Consider the following 21,280-nt stretch of genomic DNA (forward strand, 5'->3'; position numbering starts at 1 on the left):
TGCTTCTTTGCTGTTAGTCTACTTCCTAAAGTTAGCAACAGTTAACCGAAATAAGTCGAAGGAATACAAAGGCAGTAGAGAATCAGATATATCAAGAAGACAAGGGCCATTTGATACCCTTGCATAGCACATGAGATATTAAATTTGACTATATAAAGTAGGCAAAAGTGGATAAAGACATCTAAAAAGTAAGACAGATAGAATGTGGAAACAAATCAAACAGGTATGAGTAGGGGATAAATGCAAGGCTGCATTCATGAAAAGGGAAAGATAGATACCACCTATATGAAAACTGAAGCAATCTTGGGAGCAAAGAGAAGACTGCCAAGAGCTCAGATGACCAACCAATACTGGAAAAAGAAGGGAAAGGTGAAGGGAATATACAGAAGGGCTATGCAAGGAAGATGAACTGGAAGACAATTCTATAAATCAGAGGAGGTGGTAAGTGAAGATGAGATGGAAGATATGATATTTGGATTAGCAGTTGACAGAGCATTGACAGACATAAGTCAACATTTCTTCACAATTGATATCTTTGGGAGAATGAGAATTGACATAACCATTCCATATGGTGTGCAAGATATATGTTGTTGTTGTGGTCTTCAGTCCTGAGACTGGTTTGATGCAGCTCTCCATGCTATTCTATCCTGTGCAAGCTTCCTCATCTCTCAGTACCTACTGCAGCCTACATCCTTCTGAATCTGCTTAATGTATTCATCTCTTGGTCTCCCTCTACGATTTTTACCCTCCACGCTGCCCTCCATTATTAAATTGGTGATCCCTTAATGCCTCAGAACATGTCCTACCAACCGATCCATTCTTCTAGTCAAGTTGTGCCACAAACTCCTCTTCCCCCCAATTCTATTCACTACCTCGTCATTAGTTATGTGATCTACCGTTCTAATCTTCAGCATTCTTCTGTAGCACCACATTTCGAAAGCGTCTATTCTCTTCTTGTCCAAACTATTTATCGTCCATGTTTCACTTCCATACATGGCCACACTCCATACAAATACTTTCAGAAACGACTTCCTGACACTTAAATCTATACTCGATGTTAACAAATTTCTCTTCTTCAGAAACGCTTTCCTTCCCATTGCCAGTCTGAATTTTATATCCTCTCTACTTCGACCATCATCAGTTATTTTGCTCCCCAAACAGCAAAACTCTTTTACTACTTTAAGTGTCTCATTCCCTAACCTAATTCCCTCAGCATCACCCGACTTAATTCGACTACATTCCATTATCCTCGTTTTGCTTTTGTTGATGTTCATCTTATACCCTCCTTTCAAGACACTGTCCATTCCATTCAACTGCTCTTCCAAGTCCTTTGCTGTCTCTGACAGAATTACAATGTCATTGGCGAACCTCAAAGTTCTTATTTCTTCTCCATGCATTTTAATTCCTACTCTGAATTTTTATTTTGTTTCCTTTACTGCTTGCTCAATATTTAGAATGAATAGCATCGGGGAGAGGCTACAACCCTGTCTCACTCCCTTCCCAACCACTGCTTCCCTTTCATGTCCCTCGACTCTTATAACTGCCATCTGCTTTCTATACAAATTGTAAATAGCCTTTCGCTTCCTGTATTTTTACCCCTGCCACCTTCAGAATTTGAAAGAGAGTATTCCAGTCAACATTGTCAAAAGCTTTCTCTAAGTCTACAAATGCTAGAAATGTAGGTTTGCCTTTCCTTAATCTATCTTCTAAGATAAGTTGTAGGGTCAGTATTGCCTCACGTGTTCCAACATTTCTACGGAATCCAAACTGATCTTCCCCGAGGTTGGCTTCTACCAGTTTTTCCATTCGTCTGTAAAGAATTCGCGTTAGTATTTTGCAGCTGTGACTTATTAAACTGATAGTTTGGTAGTTTTCACATCTGTCAACACCTGCTTTCTTTGGGATTGGAATTATTATATTCTTCTTGAAGTCTGAGGGAATTTCGCCTGTCTCATACATCTTGCTCACCAGATGGTAGAGTTTAGCTCTCCCAAGGCTGTCAGTAGTTCTAATGCAATGTTGTCTACTCCCGGGGCCTTGTTTTGACTTAGGTCTTTCAGTGCTCTGTCAGACTCTTCACGCAGTATCGTATCTCCCATTTCATCTTCATCTACATCCTCTTCCATTTCCATAATATTGTCCTCAAGTACATCGCCCTTATATAAACCCTCTATATACTCCTTCCACCTTTCTGCCTTCCCTTCTTTGCTTAGAACTGGGTTGCCATCTGAGCTCTTGATATTCATACAAGTGGTTCTCTTCTCTCCAAAGGTCTCTTTAATTTTCCTGTAGGCAGTATCTATCTTACCCCTAGTGAGACAAGCCTCTACATCCTTACATTTGTCCTCTAGCCATCCCTGCTTAGCCATTTTGCACTTCCTGTCGATCTCATTTTTGAGACGTTTGTATTCCTTTTTGCCTGCTTCATTTACTGCATTTTTATATTTTCTCCTTTCATCAATTAAATTCAATATTTCTTCTGTTACCCAAGGATTTCTGTTAGCCCTCGTCTTTTTACCTACTTGATCCTCTGCTGCCTTTACTACTTCATCCCTCAGAGCTACCCGTTCTTCTTCTACTGTATTTCTTTCCCCCATTCCTGTCAATTGTTCCCTAATGCTCTCCCTGAAACTCTGTACAACCTCTGGTTCTTTCAGTTTATCCAGGTCCCATCTCCTTAAATTGCCACCTTTTTGCAGTTTCTTCAGTTTTAATCTACAGTTCATAACCAATAGATTGTGGTCAGAGTCCACATCTGCCCCTGGAAATGTCTTACAATTTAAAACTTGGTTCCTAAATCTCTGTCTTACCATAATATAATCTATCTGAAACCTGTCAGTATCTCCAGGCTTCTTCCATGTATACAACCTTCTTTTATGATTCTTGAACCAAGTGTTAGCTATGATTAAGTTGTGCTGTGTGCAAAATTCTACCAGGCGACTTCCTCTTTCTTTTCTTACCCCCAATCCATATTCACCTACTACGTTTCCTTCTCTTCCTTTTCCTACTGTTGAAATCCAGTCACCCATGACTATTAAATTTTCATCTACCTTCACTATCTGAATAATTTCTTCTGTTTCATCATATTTCTTAAATTTCTTTGTCATCTGCAGAGATAGTTGGCATATAAACTGGTACTACTGTAGTAGGCCATTTTGGTTAGTGTCAGGTCAGTCAATCATCCAGACTGTTGCCCCTGCAACTACTGAAAAGGCTGGTGCCCCTCTTCAGGAACCACACATTTGTCTGGCCTCTCAACAGATACCCCCCCCCCCCCCCCCCCCCCCCCATTGTGGTTGAAGAACCTACGGTACGGCTATCTGTATCGTTGAGGCACTCAAGCCTCCCCACCAACGGCAAGGTCCATGGTTCATGGGGGTTGGGGGGGGAGGGGGGGGGCAAGACATATGAGAAAGGCAAAATACCCGTTGACTTCAAAAATAATGTTATATTATCAGTTGCAAAGAAGGCAGTTGCTGACAGGCGTGAATATTTCTGAACTATCAGTTCAACAAGTCATGATTGCAAAATTCTGACATTAATTACTTACAGAAGGATGGAAAAACTGGGTAAAACTTCCTTCTGTGGAAGATTTGTTGGGTTTCTAGAGGAATGTAGGAATGTAGGAATGAGGCAATACCAACTGCATGGTGTATAGATAGATTAAAGAAGAGCAAACCTACACATATAGCATTTGTAGATTTATAAAAAGCTTTTGGTAATGTTGGCTGGACTAGGCTCTTGGAAACTCTGAACCCAATGGGGATAAAATAGAGGGAGCAAAAGGTTAACCCAATTTGCACAGAAACCAGACTGCCATTATACAAGTCAAAGGACATGAAAGGGAAGCAGCAGCTGAGAAGAGAGTGAGACAGGTCTGTGGCTTACACCAATGCTATTCAGTCTGTACATTGAGCAAACTGTGAAGGAAGCTAGGAAGAATTTGGGTAGGAAATTAAATTTCAGGCAGAAGAAGTAAAAATTTTGAGATTTGCTTCTGACATTGTAATTCTGCCCGATGCAGCTAAGGAACTGGAAAAGCAGTTAATAATAATAATTATCATCATAATTTCATTGCAGTTCAATGACCTGGTGCAGGTCCTTCAATTGGATGCCACTTCAGCGATTTGCATGTCCCTAACCAGAACCAGTGACCCAACAGGGAAAGGGGCCCTACAGTTTAACATGGAGTCTGAACCACATGCCGTTTCTGGTAACTCCTCATGTTGTTGAGAGGTGAAGGCTAGGTTAAAACAAAGACTGAAAAATCTGTGGTCCAACTACTATTTGATTCTGCAACCTCTGTTTCCATACAAGCATTTTACTGCTAGACCACCAGGCCCAGTGGGAAAGCAGTTGAAGAGAATGGATAGTTCCATGAAAAGAGGTTGAAATGAACATCAACAAAAATAAAACAAGAGTAATGGAATGTAGTCAAATTAAATCAAGTGAGGCTGAGAAAAGTAGACTAGGAAATGAGACACTAAGAGTAGTAAGCCAGTTTTGCTATTTGTGCAGCAAAATAACCAATTGTGTTTGTAGTAGAGAGGACGTAAATTGGAGACTGACAATAGCATGGTAAGTACTTCTGAAAACAAGAACTTTGTTTCATCAAACATAAATTTGAGTTGATTCTGAAGGTGTTTGTCTAGAGTGTGACCTTTTACAGAGTGAAGTGTTTATCGTAAACAGTTGTGTTTTTGAAATGTGGTGCTACAGAAGAATGCTGAAAATTAGATGCATTGATCCAGTAACTGAGGAAGAGGTATTGGGGAAAAATACATTTACTGTACAGTTGCTGGGATACATTCTGAGACATCAAGGAATCATCTGTTTGGTTATGTGGGCAAGTGTATGTGTTTTGGGGTTGGGGGGAGGGGAGAGGGTGTGTAATAGTCCTAAAAGGAGACCAATGTCTGAATACAGTACCATCAGGTTCAAATGGATGTAGGTTACAGTAGTTATGCAGAGATGAAGATACTTACACAGGATAGACCAGTGCAGAGAACTGCATAAAACCAGCCTTCAGGCTGAAAACCGCTACAGGTGGTATGAATATTTCTTACAGATGTTCCAGAAATTAAATTGATCAGTTTTAATACTGAGGGTTATTTTTCTAGTTTATTGGCAATCAGATTAAAATTGTTGTCATACTTAGTAATGTCATGCTCTTTACTGTACAGGGAAATAATATTTTGTATAAATAATAAGAATTCTTCACAGAGCTAGTGTCAACATTTTGCAGTGTCTGTGTATGTAAGACATATCACACTTGCCCCCTTTTCCCACATACCCCTCCACTCCTTCCCCCTTCCTTCCTCTCCATTTTCCATAGTGCTGTTTCATTCTAAATGATGGGGGTATCAACCACAGATTATCTTACAGGGTGAACCATCACCAAATTATTAACATGTCTATATTCGAAACCAAATGAAAAATATTTCACTGCTCTTCCTCATGAAGTTCACCATGACATACATATGGAGTAAAGGGATTAACTTAAAAATGCAAATAAATAAATCTGAAAATGTAGGAATCTTAAAAGAGAAAAATTAGGATTTTGCATTTTTGAACAGACAGAACAAGAACATCTTCAGCAGGTTCAGTGGATAATTACATAGAGAGATCTTGAATATCAAAGTTTAAAAATTATTTTGCATTAGACTGGGACAAATAGAGGACAGAAAGCTAAAACAAGGTGAGCTGGAAATGATGGCAAGAACTTGCTCAGAATCACACATAAAGTTGTTGTTATGGTGCTAGTAGGGGGGAAGAGGGGGGGGGGGGGGGGAGGGCAGGGGTAAGAAATAGAGGCTGTAGGAAAATCCTTACCTCTGTTTACCTTTTGAATTTTTATTGCTTTCAGTACACATTATTTTTGCTTTCATAACCACAAATCTAAGTTACATCTATCTTACACTATTATTACAGTGTATAACCACTAATACACTCAACCTTAAATGGATTGTTGAAAATAAATTTAATCAGAGAGGCTGTAGTTAATATTCTCAATTGTATGCACATTCAATGCTGGTCATTATTTTTATAGCATAAATAGCTGAACCCACAAGTTTTTGCTGGTATATTGTATGGATTTTGAGCTTTAAGTTTCCTTGAATTTTGCACACTAAAATGTATAACTTTCTACAATCTGTGTTATTTATTTTTGAAATCTTACGTTAAAAAGCTCAAAACAAGATTAATGTTTTCTGTGTTTTAGTGTGACCCACATGACCAAAAAACACCATTTACCACTTCCTCTGTTAATGCTTCTTTGGTTGGCTAAACAACATAATATTTTGTAGTATCTACAAATAGGACTGTTTGTGCCTTGAGCTTCAAAGTGAATATTACGGTAGATTATTGACTCGGGGGAAGATTAGTAATGTATCCAGGATGAAAGTCTGCAATATATCCTATGTAATTCCCCCCACCCCACCCCGAGCAGATTACTAGATGCCCTTCTGTGAAATATTTGAATAATACATGTAATTCACTGTGTCCATGCTCACATCCGCACCCCCACGCGTTCGCTTGCGTGCGCCCACCCACCAGAGAACATAATGGCATAGCTGCCAGACTACCAGAGTGCCATCTGTGTTTCCATTTTAATAGGGGATGCTCACAGACAGAAGGGTCAGTGGGGCACAAATGTGTGAAACCAGCAGACAATCTTGCAATGGAGGTGTACTCTCGCTTCCTGCAGCCAACTGAGCAAGTTTGAAAGAAGTCAAATTGTGGCCTTCTGAGTGACGGGATGTTCCTTCTGGAGAATTGCCACACAAGCTGGACATGCTGCATCAGCCGTGGAACAGTGCTGGTATCAGTGGTCACATGAACATTCTCACACCTGTAGATGATGATTTGGATGTCCACACAGCACAGATGTCAGCCAGGATCATTGTATTGTAAGGCCAGCAGTGGAAGATCACACAGCTACCACAGCACTGATTAGAGAGCTTATAAGCCCAGATGTGTCAACATGAACTATTGTGAACCAGTTATTAGCAGTGGGAGTACAGGCATGGATATCTCTAGCCCGCCTTCCACTCATACCAAAGCATTAACGTACACAGCTCAATTGGTGTCGTCAGAGGATAACTTGGAAAATAGAATGGTGTGCCATGGTCTCCAGTGTTGAAGGCAGATTCAGCCTGTGTGCAAGTGACGGTTGTTTGCTCTTACGACGTAGACCTGGTGAACACTATAGAGGGATTCATCCAAGGTACACTGGGCCCAGGCCAAGCCTTATGGCTTGGGGTGCGATAAGCTACAACTCTCTTTCACATTTGGTGTTTATGGGGGGTATGGGGGTAAGCTAACCAGTGCTCAATATGTGCAGAATGTTGTTAGACCTGTCCTTTTGCTGTTCTTGCAACAGGAAGGTGATGTGTTGTTGCAACAGGGTAATGCTTGCCCACACACTGCCTGTGAAACTAATTGTAATGTGCAAGATTTGCAGCAACTTCTGCAGCCAGCACAATCTCCAGACTTGTCTTCAGTTTAGCACGTGTGGGATATGATGGGGCGAAAAGTGATTCATTTGACTCGTCAACCAACAACTCTTATAGAACTGCATGAACAGGTTGAGCAGACATGGCATAACGTATCCTAGAACAGTTTTCACCATCTGTGCGATTGACTGGATGCCAGAGTCAGTGCCTGAATTGTCACCCATTGAGGTTACACCATATAATAATATGGACATTTCAGCATAGGTAGATACCTGGTACCTCAGAACCACTTGTGCTGTTGATCTGTAAATGCAATCATTTCATGTTCTCCATACACACATTTGCAACCTCTAAAAGTGTGTGTGTGTGCGTGTGTGTGCGTGCAAGTGTGCGTGGGTGCACGCGAGCAAATGAAATTTTACAAGGCTGCACATTTTAACGTATTACTTAATATATTATTGACCCCTATGAAGTTTAACTTTTGAGGTTATCAATGATTTTCCTGGTTTTTAGTAGGGCCATAGAGAAAATTTAATTTCATTAAAATTAGATTATGCTACTTTTTTAGTGTAATAATTTTCTTTCTGTTCTGGATAACTAACACAAGTTTTCTGGACTATTTTTAGTGATTCTTAAAACTATCAGGTACCCACAAATTTTATTTGTAATATACCCTTACCCTTTAATAAAATATTGAAAATAAATTAATAAAAATTAGCAGTGAAACCTCAGAAATAGTTAAGTTTTCTATTCAGGTTAGTTGAAGACACTGAAATGAGGGAAGGCAAAAGAAATGAACAGAAGACTAAAAATGATTGTCAGTGTTAATGTAAACTAAATAATGTTCTTAATACTAAGCTTTGTGTGTGTCTGGAAAGGAAAGTGTATGTTAATATGTATTAACTGCTTCAGTTTTGATGTATGAAATAAAGCTTTAACATATTATGAGAGATGGGAAAACAAATAAAAGCATCAGGGATCATACTGAAATGGAAGATTTATTTATGACTGGAATGAAAATGAATAGGAGGTGGCTGTCATATGTAACCAGGCAAATGGATGGCAGAAGGTCCCAGGAAGTTCTTTGCCAAATTCCAGGTGATATGAAAAGATTTGGACAACAGAATAAGAGTAAATGAAATTGTAAAATATACAAGATATCATGAATTGATATAGGTGAATACTGTGATATATGGCTATCTGAGGTAACTGACCTTGCTTTTTCAAAATCTGTTTGTAAAGATGCAATTTGTGTTATTCCAAGTGCATGGCAATTCAGAATTTTCATTAATAGACATTATTTTCATTCTGAAGTAACTGATGATGATTCAGCTTCTGTTCCTTTTTGTAGCTCACTTTCATTCTGCTTCTTAATATATCAGTTTAAACAACTCTGAAATGTACTGAATTTCTCTGTAATTTGCCTGTCAGTTTTCTGATATGCTACCCACTGCAGCCTAAATTGGTATTTTTATGATTGGTGTAATCTGGGACATTCCATTTTTTCAGATGTTAAGTGGATCAACGAAGCAATTGTGAATACTTCTGCTATAATGCGTCAAGCTGATGACATTCTTTCTCGGAGGTCACTCAAAGGTGACCATGAAGCAGCATGGCTTCTCAGGGCAGTCACTTGTATTGACCTGACTACATTGTCTGGTGATGACACTGCAAGCAATGTTGAACGCCTATGTGTAAAGGTAATATTAATATGTTTTTGTAGCAAGTCAAAATAAACCTTAAGAAAGAAGAGTCTACACCAAATATAAATCAAATTTTGAGAACGCGTTTACAGGAGTTCCATATCTGTTCAGAGGACTGAATGTTCAGTGGCAGTACTTTAATTCTGTTTACGCATTTCAGGACAACCGCAATGAATGTAATGTTAATAAATGTGACCTTTGTGACTACTGTTTTGATCCTATGATGAGTCATCTGTAATGTTATACGCAGAAAACATGTATACTTGCAGCTATAATGTGCAGGAGTAGAACTTGGAGTGACATTTAAAAGTTCAAGAAATCTCTTTTATTACTTTCAGTTCTTCTTCCATGGATAGCTGTCATAAGTCTGTTACCGTATGAGATCAAAACTTCACTACACACCCATAATTCTCTTAATTCATGACAAAAATGAATAAATTCATTTATTGTATAAGCTAAATGATCATGAGAATGGAACTAAAATAAATAAATAAAAAAACACAAAAAATATATCAACTTATTAAATTGTACCAGTGATGTCCACACAGATGCTGTGATCCACTGAGTAGGTGACACAGTGGTTAATGCTCTGAACACACATCTAGAAGGAACTCGGTTAAAATCTCTACTGGGCTCTTTTGAGTTAGATTTTCTGTGAATTCCCTAAGTCTTATATGGTAAACAAGAAACTTGGTTGCATTCACATGAGCAAAGTAAGCCATAAGCTGCAAATTAGAGTTTTGAGAGAATTGAAGCCCCATGAAGATGAAAGATAGTTAAATGTTTTAATAAATTGCCTGTTTAGGGAAACAAACCATATACTTGAATGGTTTAGCTTCCATTTGTGAAGCTGTCAGCAGATGCTAAGAAAAAATGTAAGGAGGCAAATTGTTGAGAAATAAGTTTCAAGTAAAAAAAATTTCAAAGAAAGTAGTGTGGAAGTATTTTTTCTACATTTAATTTGTTGCTTCTCTCAGGAACACACTCGTAATATCCTTATTATATTTTAGGTATGATATCTGCTTGTTAAAATGACAAAGAAAATACACTGTGTACTATCACCATATTATTTATTTGTTTGTGACATGTTTTATAGCTTGATTCTCTCACCTGTCCATCTGATTGTGAGGGAACAAGACTGTGAAATACATCTTGGAACAAATAAACATTGTGACTGGTTGTATGCAGGGGATTTAGTTTTACATTGAACATATTGTAACACTTTCAGTTATTTGGACGTACTAATGCGCGGCAGCGTGCCATTAGTAAAATTTCATTGGAAGTGTCCAGGACATGCAATAAAACTGCTGACGATAAGACAGTCAGCTGTAGTCTATTAAAACTTTAAAAACTATTAATTTTTTATATTCTGTGCCTTTTCACATACATGAGGAATGTATACAGCTTCAGTATTTGCTTATGGTACTCATATGAAGTTTCTTCTTTTTCATTCAGAAATGTGCATGGAATCTGTCGGAGAGAAATTGTAGTGACCTTCATGAGGCGTATTTCTAGTATAGCATATTTGGTGATTTCTGGTCCAAGATGCTGGAGTTGGTGGTCATGTGCGCATTAGGTGTGCTTGCTTTTGTGTATGAATGGTGTGCATGTGTTCCTCTTTTACTGATGGAGGCTGTGGCCAAAAGTTTATGTAAGTGTCTTTTAATTGTGCCTATCTGCAACTTAACATGTCTTCTTTACAGTAAGTAGCAATCTATTTTTCGTACATTGTTGATACCCCTACCTGGAGTTTCCATTGTTTGATTAATAGAGTTGATAGGAAAAAATAGAGTGTTGTTTGGATGAAGGGAAAAAAAAAGATGAAGGAATACCTCCTTGACTCAGGGTCTAAGTGATCTGGCCCACCTTTCTACACTTCTGCAATCAGTGCCTCTTTCCTGAAGAAAAACTGTACAAATTCTGAAAGCCAGGATAAGTATTATTTCTGTTTTAAGTGTTTCTGTCAACAGTAGTAAGAGTTTCATCTTCTGAAGGTAAGTACTGACCAATGATTCTTTCCTTGTCATTTAATGGTTTTCTGAATTGTATTTTGTCATTGGCACAGCAAAGAAAAAAAGGCTTTTAACACAATTGAATCTGTTAGATTCTACATTTTCAGAAGGATATTTAGTATATGAGTCATACTTGTTTTAGGCATGTGACCCAATAGCTACTGATCTGTTGGAAGCTGCAGGATTTTCCAGAGACAATGGAATAACAACAGCTGCAGTTTGTGTGTATCCAGCAAGAGTGCCAGATGCAGTCCGCACATTAACAAGATTAGGTTTTAGCAACAGAGTTGCTGTGGCATCAGGTAATATTTAGTGAGATAAAGAAATGTACTTGCATGATATTTGTATAAACTTATTAATTCACCTGTGTGCACAGATATCACATGAAGGAGAATCTTTGAGAAGGAAAGTTGTTACCATACAGTGGAGATGCTGAGTCGCAGATAAGCACAACAAAAGGACTCTCACAATTAATGCTTTTGCCCATTGGCCTTCTTCAGCAATAGACACACATATACACGCCCCTCCCCCCCTCCACACGCATTCCCTCTCCCCTCCACACACACTCCCCCTCCCCCCACACACACACTCCCCCTCCCCCCCACACACACACTCCCCCTCCCCCCACACACACACTCCCCCTCCCCCCACACACACACTCCCCCTCCCCCCACACATCCTCCTCCCCCCACACACTCCCCCTCCCCCCACACACACTCCGCCTCCCCCTCCCCCCACACACACTCCCCCGCCCCCCCCCACACACACTCCCCCCCTCCCCCCACACACACACTCCCCCTCCCCACCCCCACACACACTCCCTCCCCCCCCCCTACACACACCCCTCCACCCCCCCCCCCTCCCACACACACACACACACACACTCCCCCTCCCCCCCACACACACACACACACTCCCCCTCCCCCCCACACACACACTTTCCCTCCCACACACACACACTCCCCCCTCCCCCCCCCCCCCCACACACACACCCTCCCCCCACACACACACCCTCCCCCCACACACACACTCACTCCCCCCCCCCCACACACACACACACTCCCCCCCCCCCCCCCACACACACACACACTCACACTAACACAACTCACACACATGACTGCAGTCTCAGGCAACTGAAACCACACTGCTAGCAGCAGCACCAGTGCATGATGGGAGTGGTGACTGGGTGGGGGTAAGGAGGCGGCTTGGATGGGGAGGGGGAAGGATAGTACAGTGGGGTGGGGGGTGGACAGTGAAGTACTGCAGGTTAGACGGATGACAGGGGAGAGATGGGGAGGGGGGGGGGGGAGGAAGTAGTGGAAAAGGAGAGAACTAAAAAGACTGGGTGTGGTGATGGAATGACGGCTCCGTAGTGCTGGAATGGGAACAGGGAAATGGGCTGGATGGGTGAGGACAGTGACTTATGAAGGTTGAGGTCAAGACAGTTATGGAGATGTAGAACGTATTACAGGGAAAGTTCTCACCTGTGCATTTCAGAAAAGCTGGTGTTGTTGGGAAGGATCCACATGGCACAGGCTGTGAAGCTGTCATTGAAATGTAGGATATCATGTTTGGCAGCATGTTCAGCAAGAGGATGGTCCACTCGTTTCTTGACCACAGGTTGTCGATGGCCATTCATGCGGACAGACAGCTTGGTTGTCATGCCTACGTAGAATGCAGGACAGTAGTTGCAGCTTAGCTTGTAGACCACATGACTGTTTCACCGGTAGCCCTGCCTTTGATGGGATAGGTGATGTTAATGACTGGACTGCAGTAGGTGGTGGTGGGAGGAAGTATGGGACAGGTCTTGCATCTAGGTGTATTAGAGGGGTATGAGCCATGATGTAAGGGATTGGGAGCCAGGGTTGTGTAAGGATAGATGTGTATATTGTGTAGGTTCGGTGGACGGTGAAATACCACTGTAGGAGGAGTGGGAGGGTAGTGGGCAGGAAATCTCCCATTTCAAGGCATGACAAGAGGTAATCAAAACCCTGGCGGAGAATGTAATTCAGTTACTCCAGTCCTGGGTGGTACTGAGTTACGACGGGGAATGTTCCTCTGTGGCCAGATGGTGGGACTTTGGGAGGTGGTGGGAGACTGGAAAGATAAGGTCTTTTTACATTCCCGTAACCCTCATAGCCCCAACCTTCATAAGTCACTGTCCTCACCCATCCAGCCTCTTCTCTGTTCCCATTCCAGCACTACACAGCTGTCATTCCACTACCACACCCAGTCTTTCTATTTCTCTTCTTTTCCATTACTTCCCCCCCCCCCCCCCCCCTGTCCTCTCTCCACCACACCCCTACCCTCTGTCTAAACTGCAGCACTTCACTGTCCACTACCCCCACCATACTATGCCTCCCCCCTCTCCATTCCAGCCTCCTCCTTACCCCCACCATACTATCCCTCCCCATCCCAGCCTCCTCCTTACCCCCACCCAGTCGCCTCTCCCATCATGCACTGGTGGTGCTGGTCACAGTGTGGTTTCAGTTGCCTAAGACTGCATTTGTGTGTGTTAGCTGTGGTTGCACGAAGTGATGTATCATGAACTTCCAAAAACTACAATAAAAATCAGCTATCATTATCATTAACAATCTTCTATGCTCCATGTTTCCATAAAATAAGCTAGTAACGAATATTCGATAATGTGGTATGAAATTATGCATACAAAAATTTGTTTGCACATTCTAAAACCAGTGTAAACCATACAGGTTTTGCCAACGAGGGTAGGATGTTAAATCTAGAAATTTTTTTATGGCCAAGCCCCCCACCTCCACAGAGGCAATAAAAGAGATATCAGTGTCCACATACATGCAACTTCTCCATATACTACCAAAATGTGCAGTCAATAACAAACGAGCTTGCAGAAATCGAGCTCCTATTCACAACAGACCTACAATATGTAAATGTCATTTGCATTACAGAACATTGGCTGAAACCAGACCAAATTAGTTCAGCTAGCATACCTGGTTACACATTAGCTTCCCAGTACTGCAGGAAAAGCCAGAAAGGTGGAGGTGCTGCCATATTTATAAAAAATTCTGTAAACTATAGAAGTTTTGACCAGTTTGACCACTTAAATAAAGAAAACAATTTTGAGGCAGCTGTAAATGAAATTCTAGAAACAAATATAATCATAACATGTATCTATCATTCTCCAATAGGCAATGTTTGTGTCTTCCTAAAAAACCTCGAAATACTCCTAAACAGACTTCACCAAAACAAAAAGGTACTAATTTTATGTGGTGATTTCAATGTTGATTTCCAGTTACAGGGCATGTGAAAGGATCCCTACTGAATCTCACTAACTCATTCAATCTGAATCCCACAGTAACATTCCCCACAAGGTGCAAAAACAACACCAAAACCACACTTGACCAGATATTTGTAAACTGTTCCTACCACAGATTCGAACCTCTGGACACAGGCTATAGTAATCACTGTGGCCAAGTCCTATGCCTTACAAATGTTCTCCCCTTAGACTGCAACAACAAATACACAACTAAAGTAAGAAACTACAGCAATGAAAACATGAAAATCTTCAATGATACCTTAGATGCAGAAACATGAAACAAAGTATATGAAGCAGACGATACAGACAACAAAATGGAATCATTTCTAAACACATTTCTATACCACTTCAGTATTGCCTTTCCTCTTAAACTCAAATGCATCACATCAAAAGAACCCAATAAGAAGCCATGGATAACAACTGATATAAAGATTTCCTGCAGAAGGAAGAAGATCTGTTGAAGTATCTAAAAAATAACACCACCATCTGCACCCCATCTGAAGAAAGATATGCCAAGCAATATATCAAAATCCTTAAAAAAAGTCATAGCACTAACAAAGCAAACAGCAAATGACAACTATGTGGCAACATCCTCAAACAAAACCAAGGCACTGTGGAACATTATAAGGAACAAAACAAATCAACAGCCACGTAAACATGAAAACACTATCCTGATCCACAACAACACCAGATTTACTAATCCACAAGAAATTGCAAATATTTTCAACAATTACTATGAAAATATTGTGAAAAATTTACAAAGCTTCAACAAACCCACACCCAACAGACAAAACAAAGTAACAACTCCTGTAGAATCTATATTCTTCTGGGGAAACTACTCCTGAAGAAGTTGTACTAAGTGCAAAGTACCTCAAGAATAAATTCTCATCTGGAATCGATGACATCCCAGATTTTATCATCAAAAACTGCATAAACAAAATAGCTCTCCCACTCTCAAATGTGTACAACTCATTGTTGATGGCAGGTACATTTCCAAAATGCATGAAAGTGTCTAAAGTTATCCCAGTCTTTAAGAAAGGTGAAAAACTCAACGCAGAAAATTACAGACCCATATCGCTGTTACCTGTGTTTGGTAAACTTTTGGAGAGATTAGTTCACCAAGGACTAATAAATTTTCTTGATAAGAACCAGATACTATCTGATACCCAGCACAGTTTCAGTAAAAACAAATCCACGACAATTGCCATATATGAGTATTTACACTCTACCCTAGATGCTCTAGACAAAAAACAAAAAGCAGTTGGAATCTTCCTAGATCTGTCCAAGGCATTTGATGTCATAGACCACAAGATTCTTCTCAACAAACTGGAGTCATATGGCATCAGAGACATCCCACTAAACTGGTTCAGCTCATACCTGACAAATAGGAAACAAAAAGTGTCAATAAAACATAACAACCAAGGACATATCGAAACGTACTACTCTGACTATTGCAATATTACACAAGGTGTGCCCCAAGGCTCAATACATGGACCAGTGCTCTTCCTTGTGTACATAAATGACATACCGTCAAACATCAATGCCAGCACCAGTACACTCTTCGCAGATGATACCAGTATCCTCATAACAAGCAAAAATGAACATGAACTCCAAGAAGCCATAAATGGAAATACAGATGAACTTGGTGATTGGTTTGAGAAAAACAAGCTCATAGTTAACACAAAGAAAACCACTTACCTAAACTTCCACCTAAGGTCAAATAAAATTATGCCTGATATGAAATTACACGGCTCCTAAATATCCCCAAATACAGAAACAAGATTTCTAAGCCTATGGATTCAGGATAATCTAAAATGGCAAAAACATGTTAATAAAACTAATAGTAAGCTAAACCAACTGTGCTACGCCCTATGAATCCTCGCATACTGCACGACCCCATAAACTGTTCACACAGCCTACTATGCACAATTCCACAGTGTAATGCAGTATGGTATTATATTCTGGGGAGACTCTACACATAGCCCAGACATTCTCCTCACCCAAAAGAGAGCTTTAAGAATAATGAACAAGGCAAAACTGACTGATAGCTGCAGACCTCTCTTCCAAAAGTTGCTCATCCTACCCCTTGGCAGCCTGTATATACTAGAACTACGCAAATTTGTAAAAAGTAATATTATAAAATTTAATAAAAATGTAAATGTCCATGACTGTGGTACTAGACAGAAAATGGAACTCCATGTTAAAGAAATGTGCACCTCTGCCTTTAAAATCTCTCCCTTCAACAAACGCATTAAAATATACAATAGCCTGCCATCAGAAATAAAAAAACAGTAAGTCCCTGACTGTACTTAATAAAAAATTAAAATCATTCCTACTTGATCATTGTTTCTACAGTGCAAGTGAATTTCTGCTCCACATGGGTGGAAAGAAACATGAAACAAATTGCAGCAAAGAATTTTGTAAAGAGTAAAACATTAATGCAAGTATGTGCAAAAATCTTGCATCTACATCATCTGCTACTAAGCAAATTAAGTGCAGAAAGAATGTCCAACCAGGTACTGTTGTGTATATGTGTTAGAGGAATATAGCACTAAAATACAAATGTGTAACAGAGTATGTAATTTGTGTGTTCATAAATTTGTGTGTCCATAACTTCTCAGAAAATACGTATGTAAGCTCATGTTTGTGTAAACTTCCGGCATATTACTTCATGCCAGCAAATTATCACAATGTCCTACATCAAATGTATGTTTGTGCATCACCATGTGCATGTCATGTACAGTATTGATTCATAGGACAATAAATAAATAAATAAATAAATAACACTTTTGAGTAATCTCTGTCACAGAGTGCTGTAACAGTGTAGCTCTGAATCAATTCATAAAATCAGTTCAAAGTTTTAGTTGTAGATTGCATTTCCTTAACAATTAAATGAGGAGTTTTTGCAAACCATAGAATTTCTAGAGTAGGAAATAGTACTTATCTTGAAGAATTCGGGGGGGGGGGGGGGGGGGGTGATGTCCATTGTTCAGTTGCTGTTTGTTCATTCAGCGTAAATATCCAAGGTCCATTGCTTTCTTTGGATTTTTCTGTGTTGTTAAGCATTTCTCGTGGTTTTTTTTTTGAGGGGGTGTCTGTTTGAGGGATTTTGGGAGTAAAGTTGGGGGGGGGGGATAAAACAGAGTTATTTGGATAATTTTCTTCATTTATTAATTCCAAATAACTCACAAACAACTAACTGCAACTTCATTACAACTTGAGCTGACTCACACTTGAACTAACGTCTACTGACCCCCACCCCCACATATTATTTTATCATAAAATAGCTGCTACGGTGCCTTAATCAAAACCTGAAGTACGAAATCCCAACTGCCCTGCCCCAAAACTAACTTGTGCCACAACTATCTGCATTGGCCTAACACTAGTCGTTATATAGAAAAGTTAGAATTCGTGGTCTTACAGTATTGTTATAATTAACATATTTGTAATTTACAGTGGAGAAAAACTTTGTAAAAATTTTTTATGTGTGACAGTATGCTCAACAAAAAAAAGCAAAGACAGCTTTTATATAAATAGTTTCGCAAAATATTGAATCTTTTGATAAATTTTGTAAGATGAATATTTTTAACAGTTAATGTTACAGCCTGTAAGCTTTCAATAAAAATAAAAAGTATAAATAATAATAAAATAAAACAAATAAATATTTTACTTGCTTACAGTAGTGGTAAATCCAATACTAAATCTTTGACATTTTGTATGAAATATTGTTCTAACTCAAATTAAAGACTTGTAACTTAAAGTTTGTTTACAATCTGAACAAAGTTTTGTCATTTGATACGTTAGTATCAAATTACTATCCACTGAAGTTTTAATTACTACTCTTCGTAACTCAGTACAATGATGAGTGTAAGCTGAAAATTGGAACATAGTCATACATACATTTTCAGATAACAAAACTTTTGTGCATTGTGAAAGACTTACTACTATTGGTGAGTCTGTGTGTTACATTACAGTAGCCAGCTGCAGGTGATAGATTTTGTTGAAAAAATAGATTCTGTGTTGTGTCCCTTTGTGTGTTCTAAATGGTTCAGAATGACATTACAATGGTCAGCAGTGCAGTGTAAGGTGACAGGCTCAACACAGCCATCAATCCTCACTGCTGGTCGCTGCTTGCCCATGTAGAAACGATCCCCAACATTGGCATGGAAGGTACCTTGGAAGCTGGTACGGAGAGTCTTCTGATCATAATTTATTGAATTATGAATTTGTATAAGTAAAAGGAGTTCCACCATGGAGTTACTATATTTATATATTTCGCAGTTGGTTTCAAAGGATTTTAGCTAGATTTTCAGTGCAAATTATTCATCTGTGGTTTTGTAAGGAGTGAAAGTATGGCAAGTCAGAACAATGGCCGGCCGGAGTGGCCGAGCGGTTAAAGGCACTACAGTCTGGAACCGCACGACCACTACGGTCGCAGGTTCGAATCCTGCCTTGGGCATGGCTGTGTGTGATGTCCTTAGGTTAGTTAGGTTTAAGTAGTTCTAAGTTCTAGGGGACTTATGACCACAGCAGTTGAGTCCCATAGTGCTCAGAGCCATTTGAACAATGTCCTGTCGACAGGCATGAAACTAATGCAAACCATTGTGAAAAATGTTAATGAATGGTTCCATATTCAAATATGAAAATCAGTGATGGCCATTCACCAACTTCTGAAGCAAGGTGCATTGTATTTTAAAAGACCTCCTTGCTCTGTTGGCATAAATAATAGCAAAATCAACGCACAGGACAAATACAGGCATTTAACACCAATGCAGCTATTTGTGCAATAATAGAAAATAAGCAAGTGGCTGTTAAAAACAGAAAGTTACTTAACTCTGGACTTGTAGATGTTGTGTTCTTCTTTGGCAGGTTGTCTAGTTCAGTGATCTCGCTTCCTACTACAGGTATAAGTTGTTGCTTTCATATACGTATGGTGAAATGAAATGTATTAATGAAGCCGATGTTTTTAATGTATGTTAATTCATTCAATTCGCAGTCCTCATCACACATAATTTGAAGAAAACATTAAAAAAACTATATTCAGTACAGGTCAGTATGCTTGCATCTGTCTTATTCCATCTTAACTGAACAATACTAGATTCCAGAGTCCAGCCAACCGCGCCATCACACAACTACAACTGACTCACAACCTGACTAGACACAGACTGCTAAACAAAATTCAGCAATGAAGATGTCATATCTCGTAGCTCACAGATATTTGAATGCATCAATATTTACATCCAAAGATATGTTTACAGTATTGATATGATCAAAATTATTTCTAAGAAGGTATAAATATATTTAACATTTCATAAAAGCAATGTTTGTAGGAAACAGTAAGTGTTATATTAGTATTGTGAAGCTCATTACTGTAACCTTTGTAGTATCATAATCTACAGTACTTCGTGAAAAATGTGCTATGATCAGTAGTTCCATTACAGAATGAACATGTGTATGTCAAAGACAGCCAAGTATCCTATAGATCATCAAGAAGTCATGCAGCTCCATTGAAGCTAAATCTTACTTTAGAAATTTGTGATTGGGCATAAATGATTTTCATACATGTTTAGCAATCATCTTTCACCATTTTCATGCTCGTTGGAGGAATATTGGGTGATTTCATCTCGAATCATAAAGGTCAAGAGTGAATGTATCACATCTTCACTATTTGTAAGTTTGCTGAAAAAAATATATGTTGATGTTCCGCATTATACCCCTCCAAAACTACAATATTTAGATTTTTTGATGATTTGTTAAAATGCTACAGACCTCTCTAAATGAGAATATTTGTGAAAATATTGTAACGAAAGGGAAAATTGAGAAATTGTAATAAAGAAACCAAAAGTGATAGAGATCTGAATTTATTTTCAATAAATACTTTGTTCCCAATACTACTATGAGACATGATAAAGACATACATACTTCTGAGCTTTTCTTTTATGAATAAACTATGTAAATTTGTAACTTTTTGTGAATTTCAAAATTGTGTTTTGAAAATATGAATAGACACAGGGTGTGAACTGTCTTGAGAAATGATAAAGTGGAAGGACTGCTGTCAGCTATGACATTAGTGCATGGAATTCTTAAACTAACAGAATATTTGTACATGAGGATGAAAGAATCTGAAATTTTTTAAATATTTATAAATTATTTTCTCCAAAACCCCATCCTAAATGTTCAAAAAATTTCATCATATTGTGGGTGATAATCAAACCTACATATACTTAGAGACATTTATTTACTTGGAGTAACATTGGAAGAACAGTTCTAAATTAAAAGAATAAACATCAAAATCAGCTACTCGTCCAAGGAACAAACAATGCACGTGACTGATCGGTCTCTTGTTCCCACTCAGCCCCCGCCCCCCCTTAAAGTGCAGAACACTTCAGATGTAGGGGTACTTAAATTTGACTTGTCGTCCAGCTCTTGTATGGATGACCAGTTGATGTGTCTGTGTGAGCACAGGTGTGACTGGTTTTTCTATAGTCTTCTGGCATCTTGGTGTTGACTCTTCAGTTCAACTGGGTGCAGGCTCACCTGACCCTCGATCATCCTGAACTGGAAGAGTGCTTTTGTGCTTCAGTGATGGTAAGGTCCATGATGGTTTCACTCTTTCAATGGACACAACAACAATTTTTCCATTTTGCGAGATGTCTATAGCATGGGCATTACGTCGCAGTACTTGGTAGGGCCCAGTATGTGAAAGTTGTAGGGGAACCCAAATGGCTTCTGTGCACAATATGACATGTGAGCAATCTGCCAATGCTTTGTGCATGAAGACTGGATGTTCACCGTGGTAGGATGCCGGTGGCCCTCTCA

The 21,280-nt window shown here is 39.3% G+C and overlaps 1 protein-coding gene across 1 annotated transcript in view; it reads left to right on the top strand.

The window, feature by feature from the left end:
• Positions 1 to 21,280, top strand: part of LOC124625794 (deoxyribose-phosphate aldolase) — a 166,995-nt gene that overhangs the window by 38,496 nt on the left and 107,219 nt on the right. The window contains exons 2-3 of the mRNA XM_047149241.1: positions 8,964 to 9,154; positions 11,312 to 11,471. Of these exons, the coding sequence (XP_047005197.1) occupies positions 8,964 to 9,154; positions 11,312 to 11,471 (351 nt within the window). The remainder of the gene's footprint in view (positions 1 to 8,963; positions 9,155 to 11,311; positions 11,472 to 21,280) is intronic.

The sequence above is a fragment of the Schistocerca americana genome, chromosome 8 (assembly GCF_021461395.2).
Source record: "Schistocerca americana isolate TAMUIC-IGC-003095 chromosome 8, iqSchAmer2.1, whole genome shotgun sequence".
NCBI classification, from domain to species: domain Eukaryota; kingdom Metazoa; phylum Arthropoda; class Insecta; order Orthoptera; family Acrididae; genus Schistocerca; species Schistocerca americana.